The sequence below is a fragment of the Poecilia latipinna genome, unplaced genomic scaffold, assembly GCF_001443285.1.
Source record: "Poecilia latipinna isolate Pla-1442-1.1 unplaced genomic scaffold, P_latipinna-1.0 Scaffold548, whole genome shotgun sequence".
Taxonomy (NCBI): domain Eukaryota; kingdom Metazoa; phylum Chordata; class Actinopteri; order Cyprinodontiformes; family Poeciliidae; genus Poecilia; species Poecilia latipinna.
The window spans coordinates 244,187-265,142 of NW_015113164.1; the positions used below are offsets into that span (position 1 = coordinate 244,187).

General features: G+C 38.4%; 2 protein-coding genes across 5 annotated transcripts in view; one reads left to right on the top strand and one right to left on the bottom strand.

The window, feature by feature from the left end:
* The window catches only part of osbpl8 (oxysterol binding protein-like 8), an 88,297-nt gene extending 77,871 nt beyond the window's left edge, over positions 1 to 10,426 (bottom strand). For all 4 annotated transcript variants that reach the window (XM_015041368.1, XM_015041366.1, XM_015041367.1 and 1 more), the window contains exon 1: positions 10,072 to 10,426. The gene's annotated coding sequence lies outside the window, so the exon portion shown is untranslated. The remainder of the gene's footprint in view (positions 1 to 10,071) is intronic.
* A 2,657-nt stretch (positions 10,427 to 13,083) lies between these two features.
* Positions 13,084 to 20,956, top strand: part of zdhhc17 (zDHHC palmitoyltransferase 17) — a 23,310-nt gene continuing 15,437 nt past the window's right edge. Inside the window, 6 exon segments of the mRNA XM_015041379.1 lie at positions 13,084 to 13,122; positions 13,124 to 13,139; positions 13,327 to 13,430; positions 18,511 to 18,614; positions 19,301 to 19,423; positions 19,583 to 19,660. Of these exon segments, the coding sequence (XP_014896865.1) occupies positions 13,084 to 13,122; positions 13,124 to 13,139; positions 13,327 to 13,430; positions 18,511 to 18,614; positions 19,301 to 19,423; positions 19,583 to 19,660 (464 nt within the window).

Here is a 20,956-nt window from a genome sequence, read left to right on the forward strand (position 1 = left end):
AATCGTAGTTTAATTGTATTTATTAAGACATACATTTCCTTTGATGCTTCTTTTAGTAATGACTGAAAGGAGCAGTGAGTCAGCCGGGTGTGGAGATGAAGCAAATGTAGCCTAAGGGACTAAAAGTTCAGTACATGCCTCACCAGTGTTGGAAAAATGGCAAACTACTGTAGTAAACCTGGTGGTAAATGTTTGGTTTTGTCAAAGTCTTTAAATGTTTATCTTACCTGTTTTCGAGTGCAATGCCTCAAAACATGTTCTTAAATTTAGCTTTTTTTCAAACCAGAAGCCCTTTATATTACAATGGGAGTTTGAAATAGATCAACACAACATGCTGCACAATTCTGAAGTAGAGGTAAAATTATGTAATTTGGCTTTAAAATTACAACATAAAAAGTTGAAAAGTGTGTGTATTTGTATGTCAATCTTGAGTCACTACATGTGAAAGTTCATCTCTTCTGCTGCCTTCAACAACATGTCCAAAAATGTCAAATAAGATGAGAACCAAAATAGATCCTTGTGGTACACCGTCAGATACGGAGTTAAACTCTAAGTTATTTCACAACCTTTTTAAATGACTGTTCTACAAAATCAACTACTGTTAAGATCATATATTTGGACATTTTCTGGGAAAATCCACTTCACTGTGTGACTATGGTTGATTTACAATTTCCAAATCCTCCAATCAACAAAGGGATGAGTTCAACCAGACAGAGGAGAAGCTGAGCACACACTGGCTTTAGTCATTGTGATACCGCGTGGTAGCATCTTGCAAAATGAACTCTTGCTAAACACCACAAACTGTGTCAGAACAAGAGCTCAGCAAAACAACACTTTACTATCCCACAGTATCAAATAGACTCTTCAAAAGCAAGGCATTGTGCAATCCTAAAGGAGCTGCAGCTGTGCACAGCGCTCTGGTGCCTGACTGAGACAACTAGGACGCACCACAGCAGAACACCAACAGAACCTAGAGTTCCTGAGGTTCAAAAAATATATATATATCAATGAGTCAACTGTGAACTGAAACTGTATCGGGACTCGTGACGCAAAACCTAAAACCTACCAAGATGAAAGCCATTATTGAAAGAAGGCTGTTTGCTACAAGTCAATGTAAGAGTCATGGGAACAAAGTGTGATGGCATCCATGCTGCAACGCTGAGGACAACACTAAAGATACGGCTGGAGATGCACTGGTTTAGATCAAAGTGTTTGAATGGCTCAATCCAAGTCCAAACCTCAATCCAATTAAGAATCTATGAATGAGAGAGAGCAATTATCCAAAGTGGAACGGTCAGTCTAAGGACATTTAGGAGAACAAAGGACATTTGTTCCCCTCAAAGCTGTCCCCAAAACACTTTTCAGATTCTGATTTATGAAATCCGTTTCAAATGATGTGCCATTTTCCTTCCACTTCACAATCATGCACTACTGTGTCCAAGTTTGAATACGGTAGCTAGCTCTGATTTTATAGACAAAAGCACTTGTGCTAACATATATATGAACACAATAAGATACTGCTGCCATTAGATTCAGTGAAACTAAATCAGATACCTCCTCCAGAGGATTGCTATGATCCATTTCAAACGGCACCATCTGTCCAGCTTTTAATCGCCCCTGTTGGGTTTTATTTGCCTTTTGGAAACAGCCTTGTGTAATGTCTGACATGTATGAAGGTGGGGTGTGGTCATTCCAGGCTTGGCGCACCTGCCTGTGTTTCCCACAGAAACTTTAGTTGGGTGGGTCGCTTGTTTTGCCACAATTTCAATTCAGAACAAACAAAAACACTCCCATAACACATCAAAATAAACACTTGCAACTTCTTATTTCAAATAAACTCTCTACTGATTATTTCACCTGATATGTACTAAGTTTAGACAGCTATAGAGTGAAAGTGTGGTTTTGTAGCACTAGCAGCAGTGCTACAGCTATGTTGCAAAACAGGATTTCATTGTGAGAGAGTGAGAGGTGAGGCTGGGCTCTGACTCACTGCCATAATAATTTAACTTGTAGAAATAACTGTTAAGAAGCTTTTCACTTCTTCATTCTTCAGCCTTAGATTTTCCGAATGTAGTTCCGGATACTTTTGAGAGGTATAAATTAGTTCCTCTTTTTTTATCTAGAGACTACACACACAAGAGCAACCTGTTTAGCCTGAACTATACACCAGTGTTCAGAGAGTTCTCTAAAACATTTAATCAAACAGGTCTCAGAACTCGCAGCAGATGCTGGTACGGTACATCATCTACTTATTAAATATCGTCTGCAAAAACTGTTCTTGTTTGAAAATTTTATGATAAATCGGGAGATAATCTGCCATTCTGTTGCATTTCTAAGTGAGTCAGAGCTTTAGCTTTCAAGCTTTTCAGCAACGAACAGGCCTCCACCCTTTGTTTTCTTGTCCTTGGATTGATCTGATAATATTGAAGAAGTTATCTGAGTTAGGAGCAGCAGTGTATTACGGAACAAAACCATCAAGGATTGGCGGTTAGGCACAAATTTTACGTACCAATACACAAAGGTTTGATTAGGATGTAATTTAAAATATATGCAGAGATGGGTTTGAAATGATCCAATTTAGGGTCAGTCAGCACATCCTCAACAGGCAGTTACCAGAGCATCTGGTTCATCAAATCAGTCACCAGACACATATCGAATGTGTTGGGTTAACATGAAGCCAGGTGGCTGCGCTGGGATGTGGTGCTTCCAGACATCACATTGTTATGATGTGAGAAACTAGAAATGCATCAATTAGAATTTTGTGGCCAATTATGATGAATAGCCATTTGCAATTTGACAACAAATTCTAGTTGATTCTCATCCCTCTCTTAAAAAGCTAATAAGATATTATCATGGCATTCAAAAATATTTGAAAAGCTGTCAGACTAAATTTAATTCAACAATACTTTATTTATTCCAAAAGGAAATTAAATGTTGTTGTAACTCATATCATCTAAGGATTTTCTCCCACATAAAACAAACGTATAGTTAACTAAGACAAAGTAGTCTTCCCTAAAGAATGTAGACCCTGCCCTTAAGTCTGCCAACATTCACAAATCCAACACATTGAATGACAGATAGAGAGGTGGAAAGCTCAACAAAAGCAAATTTACCGCAATAACTTTAGGTATGCTCACAGCCTCACGAATAGACATTTCCTGATGTCTCTGTGCCGTCTTGTACTTTCAATTCGAATGCCTATGTGACAGTGAAAATGGCTGCTCGAGTCCTCTTCACTCTGTAACAGGGTCCATGATCAACAACTAAATGTTGCTACAGGTACAAACCACAAAGAAGAAGACGACGACATGAAGTAGTAGGAGGATGATGGCGTGGCATGTTTTTGAATGACTTTTCACATTTTATTCAGTTGATTTTAATTGCGTGTCTCATTTAATGTAGACACAGCAGCTGCAAAATTGTGTTTTTTTTTTTTTTTGACATTATCAGGATACTGGCAAAGGTTTGTGCACGTTTGTAATGGAAAACGCAGCTCGTGTGACTGTAGGCAGGGATCCGATTTTGAATTCAACATTGGTTGGTCAAGGATTGGCGACAATCATGCAGATAATTGTCCTATTCTGGTCATCAGCACACTTCTCTGCATTCTCTAGGGGGAACTAGTGGACACGCGAGGGCATACCATCACCCCACAACATAATGACCCCTTGCAAGACATGAAAACCCATGAATACGACCTTTTTCTAAGTCAGCAAGGGTCTGTTAATGCCATCTAATGCCTCTGTTTATTGGCATCCAGTCAGTGTTGTGACTGACTGCCGGATGCCGTCTGGCAGCAGCGCATCACTCCATCCGTGATGCCACAATAAATGCCCTTTGGTGTTGGCTCCTTGCTAATGAAACTGAGTTTGTGTGGACTGTGTGTTGATTTTTTTTTTTATATAAATGAGTGTTTCTAACCAACTCTGTGGGTACATTAAGAGACCGGTAAATTCTATTGACATTTTTAAAAAGCTTTCTTTTACTGGTAGTGTTGCTTGGTGACTGAGACTTTGAATGTGCAGCATGACTAAAAAAGCTCGATAAAAGCTCAATCTACTTAAAGTTACCTATATTTTTTTTCTCTTTGTTTCCCTAAACAGACCACTAATTCTTTTCTGATGCAACAAAGTATTGCATTTCCTTCTTCCAATTTCCCCTCGTCTTTCTTTACTCAGGCATGTTTATTTCTGTGGTTCTTTTCCACGTTCCTCCGACTCTTTCTCACGGCCCCGCGTGCATTTCCTTTTCATTATGCATATAAGAGAAGCTGTTAAAGTCCCTCAACAGATGATTTTTTTAAGTCACAATGCACAAACCCTTCACAAATAAGCACTATAAAGAAAAATTAATCATGAAAATGTAATTTCTCGTTTTCACTGGAACCACTTCCGTTCTCACGATCTCTTAATCTGTAAAACACAGCATTTTTTTTTTTTTTTTTTTTTTTAATAAAGCTAGAACAACAAACAAAGAAGTAATTTTTGCAGCAGTGGCTAATGCAGTCTCTGTTGCAATGTTTTACATTAACTCCATCATAGGTTCTGAAAGAAGGCCTCCCTCATTTGCATAGTGAAGCTCTAAGTAAATGGGAATGTGAAAGAGGGGTCAGAGGAATGTAACAAGGAAACAGAAATACTAAACATGCTTCTTAAAACAGAAAAGACGGAAGCAGGAAATGCTAATGACATAAATCAAACAAATCTGTGGGCCTCCCATAGTGAAGACGTGTACAAAGCAGTCAGATAAGTCCATCTTTTCTTACAAAAGCATTATGCTACATTAAAAAAAAATAAAAATATATATTTTTTACGTTATACTTTGCCTTAGAGTGGACAAGGGGTCTTGCCACTATGCTTAGTTTTAAGAATTGTGATATGAAGTAAATTAAACTCAGCTAAGACTTAACCAGAGCTTTGTACTCAGATGAGACTAATTTGAAGCCCCAGTCTGGGTAGATTTGAAAGAAAGGATTAATACAGCCGACCCTGACCGACTCTCAGATTCACATGTTTGCAGATTTTGGATTTGTAGAATGGAACTCCAAATTATTTGTAGAAAATTCACTTATTTTTGCGTTTCTTTGTTTTTTCAAAAATATAAATAAATGAATAAATAAATAAACACAGCTTGTGAAGATGAAATATCTTGATTCAATGCTACTTAACACAAAGCAGCCAATCCTGGAGCATCATTCATTTTTTTTCTTTGGTGCCGATTGGTGCCCAAAAGCGAAGATAAAGAAGACTGTAGAATTTAGCCACAGAAATGTTTTGAGAGTCTAATGAGAACGGACAGTCCAGGTAATGTGCTGGGACACGACAAACAGGCCTTGAGGTGCCCACAGCCCAACAACACCCCCTCCACCTTCACCCTGTGAGACTGTTAGAAACCGAGCTAATTAACGCTCTGTTTGTTCAGTGTCCTTGGACATATGAGAACTGGTGAAAGCAAAGAGAAGCTGGGATGAAAGGTTGGTTTTATTGGAATTTAAGCAGCTGTTTAAATCAGTACGGCTTTGCTAACCTTCTGGAGGGGGTCGGGGCGCGAGGAGGATAATAAAGGCGGTCACTGGGGGAAAGACAGGCTGAACTGTGTTCTTGTTTGGGTACTGCTGTCTGGGAAATCAACGTTGGCGTGAAGCGCGAGGCAACAACTCCTCGAGCACATCTGGCATTTGCCAGAACAAATGGATCCAATCAGCCAAACACAGCCAGCGGCTTGAGCGTCCCAGCAGGAGAGATTATCCTCGACCGCCGCATCAGCCTTGGTATTTCGATAACCTCATAAGCTCAAAGATTTAGTTACGATCCACGCAAAATGCTATGGAGACAGAAGAGACGAGGTCTGTTGTGGAGGGGTTGTTTTCGTCTTCGACAATGGAGATATTTTTAACATAAATATAAGATTGAGGACAAAAACGTTTCCCTGATTGTTCTCTCGTTGGATTGTGCTGGCGTCACATGACTGAATTATCTCCTGAGTAAATCCTGAAAATGCTTCTTTGTATTTGAATCAGGTGTGAAAATTAGGACAAATATTTAAAATAATACTATATCTCTCTACCTAGCATAATTAACCTAAATTTATCTACAACGACACATTCATAATCTACTGTATCGCAGGAGTTTTACGTCTCCAATTAAAACAATCCTCCAGTTAGCTAGCTAGCTCACCCAGGAAGAACTAGCTTGTTTGGTGAGCTTGTTTTACAGCTTCTGCTTATCTTCCCAACTTTGAATTCAGGTCAACTTACAAAAAAATTACTGAAATAAAAGCCTGTTTTTTTTAAGATATTTTCTGTCACTTGTAATTTTTTTAAAGACAAAAAAAAATTAAAAAAACGATAGAGATTTTATTTCAAAGTCGTATCACCCAGTCTTACATCCAGGAAATTATTACTAATCATATATCTGCGTTTCCCTTGACCATATATTTGCACATACTGGAAATATGAAATTAAATTTGCTTCATGGTGACATGTCAATTACGGGGAAAAAAACAACTAATTTTTCTATTAAAAAAACATTGCGTTCGGTTGTGATGGTTTTTTGGCTGTATCAAAATTGGTGTATTTCGCAAGCTGATTCGTGTGCAATTTTAATTGCATTTCTGATTTAATGAAAACGTCACAATTGCAAATTGTGTCTTTTCGACATTAGCGGATTGTCGACAAAGTTTTGCGCACATTTGTAATGGAAACACAGTTAGTGATTCTGGTTTGATCGTGATTGCTGTCAAAAATGGACAGCAATTTAATTTCTCAACTGTCAAGAGATCAACCTTGAGCAAAAATGTAAATTTTTATCCAAATATTGGGAGAAATATTACAATGGTACAGTTGTAAATGTGGGTTGATACATCAACAGCAGTAGTTGTTGAACAAGGCAGAGATCTGCACCTAAGGCCCACTTATCTCATTCTTCCATTTCCTTATCACTTAAGCGCCTCCATATCTATATCTGATGTGATAACAGTTCATGCCACTTTTTGGCAGCCAACCAAATGCAACGGATTATTACGTTCTACAGTGATAATTATTACGTTCTACAAAACAGTGATGGCATCCAGAGACCCTATTTTCCATGAGCTCCATGCAAGGTATTGTAATTTAATTTAGTAAGTCTGTGGGTGTGCTGTGGTGGCGCAGGGGTTACGCACAACCCACATATGGAGGCTTTAGTCCTTGACGTGGCGGTCGCAGGTTCGATTCCCAGCCTTGGCAACCTTTGTTGCATGTCTTCCCTCTCTCATTACCCACTTTCCTATCAAATAAAGGCCACTAGAGCCAAAAAAAAATCTTAAAATGTAAATCTGATACACATAATGTCTCCCCAAACTGTTGCATTTTTTTTTTTTTTTTACCCAAAACAGATTTATTTTTGCTTTATGCTTCACAATAACTTTCGCCCTCCACGGCGGGACACTAAGATGGGAGATACTCCACTCGGCCTAATTCAATTACTACCAACTCTGAATGTGACCTTCTGGCTAAGGTAATCAGCAAACACTTGTTTCGCATGACTGCATGTCATTTTGAGTAAGCTCTGAATCGGGATCATACCTGAATATTGATGTGCATGTAAAAGGTACACAAAAGTCACACATAAGGCCTGCAGCAAAAAACAGGTCTTATTAATAAATAAATACTGCAAGATATTAGTTATACAAGCATGACAACCGAAGCCTGTTACAATAACAAATTTTGCTGATAAATTCTCCTAGAAGTTATTGCAATAAATTATATTGTTGTCTTGAGACCATTTTCAGGTAATATAATGGATTACCATAATAACGATGCAAGAATACATTCTCAAAGATCAAGAAACTTTACATTCTATTCAAAATGTAACACTGCAACTCAACAGCATTTTAAATATCCAATAAGCAACAAATGAAATGAATCATGAAGTCTCGGTAAACAAAATTGTCCTTCAAAAAAAGGGCAAGCTGAGATAAATGCACCAGACTTAAAACTTTTGTCGTCCAGTTTTTGGTACAAAGAGAGAGAGAAAAGAGAAAAAGTACGCAAATGGAAATTGAGTTTGTTTTAATTTATCGTGTGACTAATTAATTTAGTCTTTATCTTATATAGCAGACTTTGATGCACTGACATGATCTAGACCACCTCTGGAGTGTCTTAAAGAGTCAAAAATGCCCTAAAATCCTTATTAAGGAACTCGTCTTACACATAGAAGCATGAATCAAATAAATAATTTAATTTATGCACATTCAGCTGATTTAGCAAAGAATTACTTATGTGAAATTTCTGCAAAACGTCATCTATTCATTCCAGCCTCTTTCCATACGGCAAGCCGTGCACTCGGCATAATTAATCAGCTCCGGTTACGCAAGTTCACATCCAGAGGTAAATACTCCACTGAAGACCTATTTTCCATGGCAACCACACTCCTAAAAAACACATTTCCTTCGTGGCTTGACATCATGTGATCTCAAAAGACCAAACACTTAGAGGAAGTGAGCACATCCGCTGTCAACACAGAGTTCCATCTTTCCTCTCTGGTTAGCCTATTTTTAAACACACACACACAACCCACAGAGAAAATGTTTTCTTCCAACATCAGCTTCTCTGCTGTTCCAAAACACAGACTCTATTCAAATTCAAAGCTAAGCGTGCGGCAGCGGGGCGGCGCCATGGCTCTGACGCCAGGGCTGAGCGGAAACTCCATTTAACTTGCAAATGGGCCGGGAGCTCTTGTGCCCTTCTGTTGCTCCCTGCCAACAAACAGAAGTTCAGTCTGGGATGACCCGTTTCGGTTTTACGTGCGCAAACAAGCAGCGAATGGAAATATGGAAATGTTTGACAAAAGACAAGAGTCGGGCCTGGGCAAAACAGTGGAAACTTCTTATCTAAATTACCGTCACTTCCCCCCCACCCCCCACAAAGAAAATGTTTACGTTGATAGATTTGATTCATTTTCAGCAAATTAGCTCAGAATAATTCTGACTGGACAGAGTGTGTCTGAATATCAAATTTGTCTGGACTTTGACTAGGCCACGAAGATGTTTTGATCTAAATTATTTCATTATAGTTTAGGGCAGGGTGATAAACTGATTATATTAATAAATCAAATTTTCTGGTTTTGAGGATAATCTGGATTTTTTTCCCCCACAAAAGACCATCTTGTTTACCATCGTGTTTTACAATTTAATTTTTTTTTACTTTAAATCTGGGTGAAATCACAAAAGGAATGATTGAAATAAAAGCCAATTTTTAGTGAATTTTCTGTCATTTGTAAATAAATATTTTTTTAAAAATTGGATTTGGTTTTGGATTATTGCCCCTTCTCGAGTCTTTTTCAGCCTCTTGGAACTACTTTCTCCAAGTATTGTCCTTTATTTATTTTGTTTCATCATCAGAATTTAAATTTCTGTCACATCTAGATGCCCTAGATTAATTAAAAAAATAACTGTAAAATAAAGTAAATTTAAAAAAAAATCCTTCACCACACTTCACCCATTAACATTTGTGCTTGTCAGGTGATAAAATGCAGAACAGTTAAAGGGGAATACCGTGGTAACGCACCGCACATGAAGAAATTTAGGCTAGGTTTCACCACAGGTTGATATCAGGTAGCAAATTTGCCACCTGATACCAGGTAGCCAACAGGAAGTGGTCTCCCCCATCAGTCTCAGATTTGTACTCCGGGTGAAAGTGGTAAGGGAACACTGAGGCTGTGGGAAGATGAGATGACTGGGAGGAATGTGAAGCACAGAAGCAGAAACAATTTGCTGCATGTCATGCCATCCTTGCAGCGCGGTTTTAGCTTCACCTCTGAACTCAATGTGGGACAGACTCGGAGACAAAAGCAACGGGAAGCGCATAGAGATGAACCTGCTGCTACGAGCTCACCCCAGACCCGCTAATCCTGATTTATTACATAATAATACGCATTGCTCGACTGCAGCGTCCGTCTGTAACCCTCGCAGACACACAGAGAATTAGCAATTAGGGAAGTCGCGTTTAACAACCAAGTTGGGGTAAAAAAAAATAAAAAAAATAATAATGATAAATGAGTTTTTTTGCCCATTTGTTTACATTGCACTTACCTCTGCTTCACTCTTTGGGGTTCTCCTTTTTGGCTGCGTGACAGGCTGGGAAGAGGTAAACGGTAAAGCAGTCCTCTGGGTCGTGTTTCTCCCTGCTAACTGTTAGCTGACGACGCTTAATGTTTATTAATGTCTCTTGGCATTCAGTGGTTGGCGCGAGGTTGCTACGAGCTATCCTTCGGCGCAATGTCGACGCGTCGCTTAAATATTAAAGTTCGGAAAAGTTCAAATTGAACTTCACGATTTTACTCCTCCCCGTTCTTTGCTGTCCATTTCTCAACCAATTTAGAGACGTTGAAAGCAACCAGAGTCTGAATTGTTCTGTCAACTGCTGGGGCAGGCACACGTGAGAGCTGTTGAAGGGTACGTCACTTCCGGTTAAAATTTCACATTAAAAACTACATCGAAAGAGGGGAAGGATACGCCACCTCTTTCGCCATATTGTGAGTGTCACGTTGACCTTGGAAAGTGGTGTAGGACTGGTTGGAAACGACGAAATCCCTGCTCGTTTTCATTAATCATTTTTGTATACTGTATTATATAAGTAATTCAGGTACTTTACATAAAAACTGCTTAAAATACAATAAAATCGTTCTACCTGTTTTGAATAAGCTTGAATTATGTCAGTCTAAGAATGTATTACAATTTTGTTAAAGTAACCATTTGGGTTTTTTTAATAGAAAACAGTAAAGTTAAGGACTTGATAACCTTTAGTTTTCTCTCTTACATTCAATTCAAATTCCGTTCAATTCAAAAATACTTTATTTCAAAGGGGAAATAAATGTTGTATCATCCAAGTGTCACTCACATCCAAGAGTTGTGAGTGATGGTGTCGACAGGAAGACTCTCCAGTATTTGATTATCTCAAAGGCTGTATGAATCCTTGTAAAACTGTGTAAATTGTAAACGCAGTATTCTTTTCAATAATAAGGCAGACGGACTTTATTTTGAAGGGTACCCACCCATCCGTGTGTGTCATTATGTTGAAATTTAGCAGAGCAAGGCGAAATATCCCTCCCTTGTTCTCGGCGATCGTCTGATTTCCCTGGCAGAACAAACCACACACGTGATCGTTCATGTGCGCTGTCACGTCGCTCAGCATGGACACAGTTAAGATAGTTTTTTTTATTTTCCAGCTGATAATAATTGCCTTGCGCTAAATAAATATGTCTTATGTTACCCCAAATAAATAAATAAACACTTATTTATTTAAATATAAAAGGTACAAAAACAACTGGGTCACATTTATATTTGGCTGTGTATGTGCTTTAGGTTTGGGGAAATAAACGATTATTGCATAATAATTTTGGTACATTCAGGTTCAGATTAATTAAATAACATGAATTATCGAGGTATAATCTTAGGAATCGTTTTTTATTTTTTCTTTGACTTGTAAAATAAAGTAAGATCTGACATTTTTAATATGCCCAACCACTTCAAGGGAGAGGTGCTGCTCATAATTTGGTAAATGAGGACATCTCGAGGCCGCTGCAGGTATTGCTTTTCCCCTGATTAAAACTGTTCGTGGTGGCCATCTAGGGGCAGAAATATGAAACTGCAGCCCTTATCTTGACATTCGAAATATATGACACGATTTTTTTAAAACTATTTTCTATATATGCCTAATGTTTTACCCATCTATATTTTTTTATGACACACTGAAAACAAGTTAAAATAATTTAGTTTATTCAACGTTAAGGTACTTTACAAAACAAACAATCCTAGTTAAACTACATGTGGTCAAATCTAGTTTCTAATGTCAGAGCAGTACAGAGGTCATCTTTGATCTCAGGTATGTTTTTGTAAAGTTTAATATCTCTGATTGTGTATCATGTCACTCTAACATAGAGGCAGCACAAGTTGTGCACATATCTCACCATATCTATTATAAGAACCACTAAATTTCATACCATCCAGGAGCCAAGCTTTTAAATTAGTTGCCAGCAGCCTGGATGATCCTATTGGCTACGATCAAGAGCACACAGTGCATGTTTCTTCCAGAAAGCATAAAAAATACTGATTCCTCTGTAATACGATCTATCCCAGATGCTTCCGAGCACAGAGAAGCTAAAACAATCTCAAGGTATTCTATGAGACTTGTAATTTTTTTTTTTGTTTGACCGAGATTATCAGTTTATTTGTGTTCCAATATGTCTCTAGCCTGTTCAATTTGTTACCTATAGAATGACATGTCATTGTCAATTTTATATCTGAAAAAAAAAAAAATCAAAATGGGTGAAAAGTCACTTTCCATGAACATATTCATGGATGTATAGTTGCATGTTTGTTAAAGATTTAATCAGTTGTACACTGCTAGAACTCCAAAACTGAATATAAAGATCCAGATGCTGTTCTTGTGTCTTTTTATGAAGTATACTCTGTAGTAAATGCAGCAGCAGTTTTCGACATGAGCTATGTGGCCCAAGGCAGCATCTCAAGGACACAACCACTAGATGAAGATACATGCAAAATGCAAAGGCACTGTGTTTTATTCCAACACAGAGTTTAACATAAGTTCCTGCATTTTGATTGGTTGGAGGGAACCAGAAGGAGTCGTGTAAGAACTGCCACTTAGTAAATGCTCCTCACTTATTGAACTTACTGAATAAATATTTACAGTGTTTTCTTATTTTATTACAGAAATGTTGTAATGTAACTAAATGCCAACGACCAAATGTGGAGCAAATGATAATTTTCTCTTCATACATTAACATGGACATAACTAGTACATGCAATGTGTAGAAAATGCAATGTGGAGAGACCCGAGGCCTGTATTAAAATCCAAAATGGAAATTAACTGTGCAGCCTTAGCTGCAACAACAACAACAACAAAAATGCACTTTGTAGTGTTGCATCAGTAGCAGTTTCTGGATATCTTTCTTTCCTCTATGACATCCAGGTTGCTCTATTAGCGTCTCATAACAAGGAAATGAACATTTTCAATTTCAGTTGCCTCAAATTTTAAAACAAAACAGCTAAAACAGAAAGGGTCTAACTAGCTGTTAGCATCTAATGGTTTATTTAAGCTTCTACAAACCCAGTGTGACATCTACATCTCTCTACCACAGGTAAAGGAACCATTGCTGAAATTTTTTTAACAGAATATCCTTTTGAAATATCAAAACTTCCCCTTTAACTTAAACTGAGGTGGATGGGGGTGTATCATGTTCAGAATTGAGGCCCCTTAAAATCAATAGCAGTTTCTGGATATCTTATTGACAGCCCCCCCTCTGTTTGATTTCCCCCCCTACGCAGCTTCTTGTTTCCCACAATGCTCAGCGACTGTCACCACCAAGATGGCCGACGCTATGGAGGAATATGAGAAAGAAGCTGGCTGCGTCCCTATACTCCATCCCGAGGTAAGCTCCGGGAGCTCCACGCCTTTGCACGGCGCTATGAACACACCCAAAACGGGTTCTGCCGGTTTGGCTCGGTGCGGCTCGCTGTTTTTGTGGGTCTTTGTTGGAAACTCCGAATGCCCCCTGCATTACCACCGATGGAGGCGGGTGAGGGGGGTGTCAGCCAGCTAGCCTAGCGATGCTAACCGCTAACGCTAGCCCCCTCCTCTTGCTGGCCAGCCAGTAACCGCTGGGCAGATGTTGGTGTGGATGTTAACGTTGAGAAATGTTGTTGGTAATAGAGAAACTATGTGTTTGTGTGTCCCGAGCGAGGCCGAACAATAAAGGAAGCGACGGAAAACGTTAAGGGTTAATCCTTCCTGTCATAGGAGGTTAGCTTTGTGGCTAAAGTGACAGCCCTGGCTGCTGCTTGTATCGCTGGTTGGGATATGGAAATGAATGTCAACTGAACAGTAGTCTACAAAGCGACTAGGTAAAAACATGATAGGCTAAACATGCTGGAAAAGGAATACAAAATGCCTTGCTAGGCAACAACTAATATATTTTAATATTTCTGGAAACAAGCACTTATTCTTTCGGATAACACTGTTGTGAATATGTCTGTTTCTGTCGCGCGTGCTAAAATTTTCAATTTACAAACAAGTGCGTATATATAATCAGACTTTGCATTATGGCCACATGTTTAACATTCCCTTTTCTGCCCAGACCATTTAAAGCTATGGAATAGCGTTAAGCTATGAGGTTTGGCCTCCTTTGATCTTAGATGATTTTCCATCACAGTCCATGGACGCAAAGGTGGATTGAAATCTGTAGAATATGCAGCTTTGTTGAAGCGTTTTGCTTTGTAGTGCTGTTGAGAAGCATCCTCAGCCAGCAGAGAACACTGTTCTGGTGAAAGGGCGAATATGATTAACAACAATGTTTACAGGTTCATTTCTTCAAGTTAAATTGTCATTAAAAAGGTTATTAATTCTTGTAGTTTCAAAAAAAAAATCAATATTGTGTTGTATTAGTGTTGATCACCTAATAAAAACCATCCACAATTCAGTTCCTCAGGCTTCATGAAGTATGAAATTTTGGGGAAAAAGAAGAAACCAAATATGTTTAAATTGCCAAACATTTTTCTGTCTAGTAATCTAAAAGATAAAAATCATCAAAATAAAGGGCATTAACATTTATTCCCAGAACAATTACTGTAAAACAATTGATATTTTTGGCTTTTGGATCACCGACTGAGACCCAAACACTTAAAAATAAAAAAATGCTATTCACCCAAATTAGATACTTTTATGTTTTTTTAAATATTTACAAAAAATATACATCAAAAACCGTCTCTATTTAATCCAAGATAACAACATTTAATCTTATAAATGTAAAGTTGAGTGGAAGGAAGAGGTATGGTGGAAATATGTCATTGTGTGAGATGAATAAATGTGATGTGGTATACCACTTTTCCTTACTAGGACTTTTAATATTTGCAGAGCACTGCAGATCAGAAACAACCCAAAACATTGTTTTCCTGCTTTTGACATAAAGTCTGAGGACAAAAATAACTGGATTTACATAATTCTTTCTTCCTATACATTAAATTTATCAAACATTATTTTTGGTCTATTAAATCATCAACCATCAGTAAACACTTTGATGCATTTCCTTCATCAGTTATGAAAAAAAAAATCTGCTGGGTTCAAATCTACATTGAGGAATCTTCAGAATATGTTTTCTTTTATTTACCATAGAAATGATCGAATTTCTGAAATAATTAAAATGTCCTTACTGATACTAATTTTGACCAATTCTGATTTTCTTTATTTTATGCATTTTTTTTTAACCTGACAACAAGTACAATGTTCTAATTGTTCTGAATAAACCCAGTGATCAACACCAAGATTAATTTCTTACTTTATTCAGATCATTTACGGTCAAAGCCCCTTATCGAATATTGCACACATTAAAAAAAGACATTGTTGTAAATTTAAATTATTCTCCGTCTCGCTCCTCACAACATTTCAATGGTTATTTATATATTTGACATCAGCTCGGTATTAATTCTCAAATCTCGGTGCTGTTTCATCACTTTGTCTGTACACTGATTATTATTTGCTCTTTTTGCTTGGCAGGGATTTCAGCCACCGTGTGTCTGTTTGTAGTTTTCTTCAGCGGTAGTTGGCATGCTCCTCCAGCAGCAGTCCTGTTTCACTACTTGGTTTGTGGCCAGCAGGCCGAGCGGCCCGGTTTGGATCCTGGTATCGCCTTCAACAGCGAGCACCGGAAATGATTCACGGTGGCATTTCGTCGTTCGTGCCATATGCTGCCGTATGGGTCAATTTACTCAGTAAAGATGGCTTTAGATGGAGGATTTCTGGCACTTTGTAAACTGGATGCCTGGAATTATTTTAGTTATGGCTTCTATTTGTGATTTAACACAATTTTACAAACTATTTGTAGCTGTGCCGTGCTCCAGTTAAGGTTTTATGGATTTTAGAGCCATGTGAATATCTATAGATTTAGATTTTCTGTATAGATTACAGGTGCTCTGATCATGCTTTCTGTGGTTGATACCAATATTTGTTGTTTTTGGGTTTGTTTGTTTTTTCGTTAGCCTCGTTTGATGGAGGTTGTCTGGTTTTTTGTTTATTTTTTCTTAACGTGCTCTAGGTGGATGCGTTTGTAAAACACAGAAGAACAGAAGCATTTGTCCATTGTTTGGGATTCCTTCCTGTCTATATTTGCTTAGAAAGACTTGAGACTGAAGCTGGAGGTTTCCTCGTCTTGATCCTTGTCTTCCCACGCAGCTGGAGAACAATAGAAGAAGAGACGGGTGGGTCACGCAGGTTGAATGAGACGCAGTGCCTGCCGTTGTGGAGCTGAGATGTAATTATGTTTGTTCTGTAATTGGAAGAACACGACAGGATGTTGTCCTCGTTGGGAGTTGCTTCCTATCTTGCGCTGTTAGAAAACCATATCAACGTTTTCACAAAGTAATTTGTTAAAAGATTAATTTTAAATTTATTGGTATTGATTGGGCAAACAATGGAGAGAATAGTAAAACTATCAATCCAGACAGTTTTGTGGGGTTTTATACATCATTATCTGCAATTTATTGAAACAATGATAAATCACAACTCTTATAAGAAATGAATCAGAATAACTGAAAACTACACTATAAATGCCTGTATGTTTTGGTTGCGTATTTTAATCCGCATAGCATCTCAAAATCAATGATTTTCAGTCTGAAAAACTGGAAATCCATCCGTTTTTGTAGATTTCATATTAAAGTCCATATCTACATAGAAAAAGTCATGTTAAATTCATTGTCAATGTTTATTTTTGTAGTTTAGAAATACGCAAAAAAAAAAACGGATGGAGAATTCTGAAAATTAGAGTCTGAGAAGGTGTTTAATTCTCACATGAAAAATTAAAAGGAACCATAACAACCTAACATATTCTTTATCGACTTCAGTTACTCAAAAATACTTTATTTATCCTAAAGGGACAGGACATGTTGTCATAACTCGCATCACACAAGTATCTTCAAAAAACGCTGTGGACGGTGATGCTGTGGGCCAGTAACAGTCAGTGTGGTGACTAATTTGCAGAGGCCTCTGATCAAAGACTGTTAGCATGCTAATAGGCCACAGCAGTACATCCTGGTTGAAATTATTCGTTGTTGGCAACCGCTGCTAATCCACCTCACTTGCTTTTGCCCCAGCGTAACACAGCCACTCCAATACGCCGCCGCTATGAGCGGCGCGACTCTATAAAGAATTTAAACGCGAGTGAGAAAGCTTTTAGCTTGTTTGGTTATAAAATGAAAACAAAGGCAGACCGATGCTCAGTCACTTGATTCTTCTACTATGAATCATCCTCATCATCCGCTCTCCCTCTCTCCCTCCAATCACTGCGCTGTAGCTGCTCTTCAGTATTGAATTAGCCTCCTAAAACGACTCTAATTTCAGGCTGAATTGGATTGTGAGCCATGGCCACAGCCGGCAGCAGCTAAACAATGGCCGGGAGGCAGCCAAGTTCAGCGAGAATCTTCAGCTGGTGCTGAAGTAACTATGAGTGTGATATATGATTGTGGGAATCGTATTTAGCCGTAAACATGTGAGCCGGACCTCCTGGGGAACGGCAGCCTCACGCCTCACTGAGCTGCTCTGCAGAGGCCCAGCCTGAAGACGACGCACCAACCTGAACGTAACGTAAGGTAACACCTTCAAAATAAGTAAAAAAAGAAAAAAGAAATGCCCCCAGGTGATATCACCATGGCGACAAATGCAATCCTCAGCTCTTCAGGTGGCAGAGGGGAGAAGGTGGATCAAAAAAAGAGCTTAGAGGTTCTCTCTACAGGAAGGGAGGAACTAAGAAAGCGACTGAATAATAATCGCTAAAGCAAAAACAGATTCTTTCTGCTCCAGAAGCTCAGAGAAAGCAGAAAGACATTTGTTCCCCTTAACTGAGTCTCCAGATGAGTTGGAAGGCTTAGAGTCGCAAATAAAAACCAGAGGCACGCTTAAAAGTAGGGCTGGAACTAAAGATTATTGTCGATATTGATTAATCTATAGATTATTCTGTAGATTATTTGGATTTAAAAAACTGGATCATTCCTCATTTTCCATATTTAAAAGTTTTTATTTAAGCCATTTTATGCAATTCTAGAATAAGCCCGTCACAATGAGCAATTAATCGTGTGATAAATTAAAATGAGCTCAATCATTTCCATTCTGATGATTCATATTTTTTGAAGGGTAGTTTTGTTTAGAGAGAGATGACAATCCATTTTATTTATGGCTTCAGTTGTGGTTTTTCTTTGCATTGTTTTCATTGTTTTTGATTTTGTGTTCGCTAACTCAGCAAAATTCTCAAGCCTGTGGTTATCCCTGTTGATGGTGCGACTTTTCCTTCCACTCAACTTTCTTTGAATATCCTTCGATACACCACAACCAGCTTCGTTAGCAATGACATTTTGTGGCTTCTCTTCTTCTAAGCATACGGTCCAGTCAACAGTCTCCTCCATGATTCTGTTGCAGCCTAACCCGGCTTTTCTTTTCCTTTCCTTTCTTTTCCTGCGATCTCCCAGGAAATCAAACCCCAGAGTCACTACAATCACGGCTACACCGAGAACGTCAGCCGGAAAAACCATGTGGACGACTACAGCACCTGGGATATCGTCAAAGCCACACAGTGAGCGCAAGATTTGTCTGTGTCAGTGGAAATTGACTCATTAAGCCGCTCCTTTCTCACTAACGAGTGGCTTAATGAGGGTAGTCGTTACTGAAGAAACTGAATGTTTTTATGAGAAGTTATTAGGACAATGACAAACTGTTTTGTTCTTAGTCGAAGGTACCACTTTCCAGAATGTCTTGTGGGGTTTATCCACATGAATGAATTTGAATTTAACCTGATCATATTACAAAAGTGCACGAAACTTTGTCAATATTCCATGAGTGTTGGAAAAAAAACAGCTTTGAAATTGTGGTGTTTCCATTAAAAAACAAAATCACTTGTGAATAACTTTGTTCATGCAATACGTCATTAAAAAACATGCCAGACCATGATCTCGCAGCTACTTCCTGTTGTATTTTTCTTTGTAGTTTATGTCAGTAGCTTCCCGTTGTTGATCATGTGACTCATGTGATGCATAAGAAGTGTTTCCATTCCAGTTTTGTGAAGTAAAGCAGTTACTTGGGCCAAACAAACCACCTCATTCCAGCGCCAAAACATTTTATTGAAATTTTATTATTTTTTTTTTTCTTTTCAAATTGCCTTGTTTCCATAAAGCAAATTTGTTTTCAAAATGTCAAATTGCGCAATTCTATAGTCAGTGGAAACCCAGCTAGTGTCTGATCGCGCTCCTGCTTGTGCTGCAGGTACGGCATCTTCGAGCGCTGCAGAGAGCTGGTGGAGGCGGGCTTTGACGTTCGGCAGCCAGACAAAGAAAACGTAACGCTCCTCCACTGGGCCGCCATCAACAACAGGATAGACTTGGTGAAGTAAGTCGGAGCAGAACATCTTGTGGATGCAGAAGCATGGGTGTAATTTCCTGTGAGAGGAAACAAGCTGCTTTCTCTGTTTATAGAGTTTAAACACTGATTAGATGGGAAAATAGACAAAGTGTCATATTTCACTCAGTGTGCTGTGTTTGTGTGCAGGTACTATATATCAAAGGGGGCCATAGTTGACCAGCTGGGCGGAGACCTCAACTCTACACCTTTGCATTGGGCCACAAGGTGACACACATCTCCCTGATCTGACCTGTCTGCATTAAATCACTTCATCTGATCAAGTTTAAACACACTGGATTTCACTTTTACTGTAGCAGGACAAGAAAATGGATATTTAAGAACCAAAGAGTTGTACTGTGATTCATACGTCTTAAAACTGAAATGTACTTTTTGTGGTTGAGTCTCCTGTACTTAATAAATCCCATCCAGTTTGACTGAGGTTGAGCTAATTCACAAAGAGGAGCAAAACAAAATTATTTATCATTTAACGCCATTATTCCACTTATTTCTTAACCCCGGTTATTATTTGGATAGTAGAAGTAGTTTCTAGATTGTCAAACTGATGAGGTCAGCCCAAACAAACAGGCAGCTTCGGGTTCTCCACTCTGTGTTTTCTAGGACTCAACTTCTTATCTAGATGAAAACAAATCACAATCATTTTTCTAGAGGGTTAAGATGGTTTTGTGGTTCTAGATATAATGTATTTTATTGTGCTAGCATAAAAAGGGCTCTTTGAAAGGTTGCTGACCCCTGATGTAAGGGAAGAACCAGCACTTTGTTCCTGCATGCTTTGAGAATAGTGTGGTCAACGCAACATATCCTCTGGCATCCTGTTAAAATGATTTTTAACAGCAAATTGTATTGGTTATGGAAAAAGAACAGTTAAAGCCTTGGAATACCTCAACACTGCTAACAGGGTTAAACCGGTTCAGCAGTGCTGCCCTTTAAGGTTAATGTTTTCCAACACGTAGTAGTAAAAGTTGGTGTCTGAAGTATTTATGTTCATTATATTACCCTTTTCATGAAGTTGAAGAATACCTATAAAATATGTGCCTTTTGATCCAACACTTAATTTCCTTGTATAGAAATGTGTCCATCTTCTTGATGTCAGTTTCTAAATCATACATTTTGGACTTGTTTTCTTCATTGTTAAGACTATAAAACCATATCTTCATGCACTAAAATCACTTCCTTCCTCATTTCTTCCCGTATTATACACTGACTCCACGTTGTGTGGAAGGTCACACGAGTTGCACCCAAAGCACACAGGTGGCATTGCATTCCCTCTTCCTGAATTATTGATGGATCCATTCAACAGCAGACATCTGCACTATCACTACTTTAGACACGGAGGGGTCCGGTTTCACCCCCCTGCCACCAACACCAGCTGTCGGTGACCTTTCAGAAGCCCCTAGCAACTGTTCAGGAACTTCTTCTTTTTCTTCTTTTTTTTTTTTTTTTTTTTTTTTTTTTTTTTAAAATTTTAAAATATATTTTTAAAAAAAAAAGCCCTAAAAATTT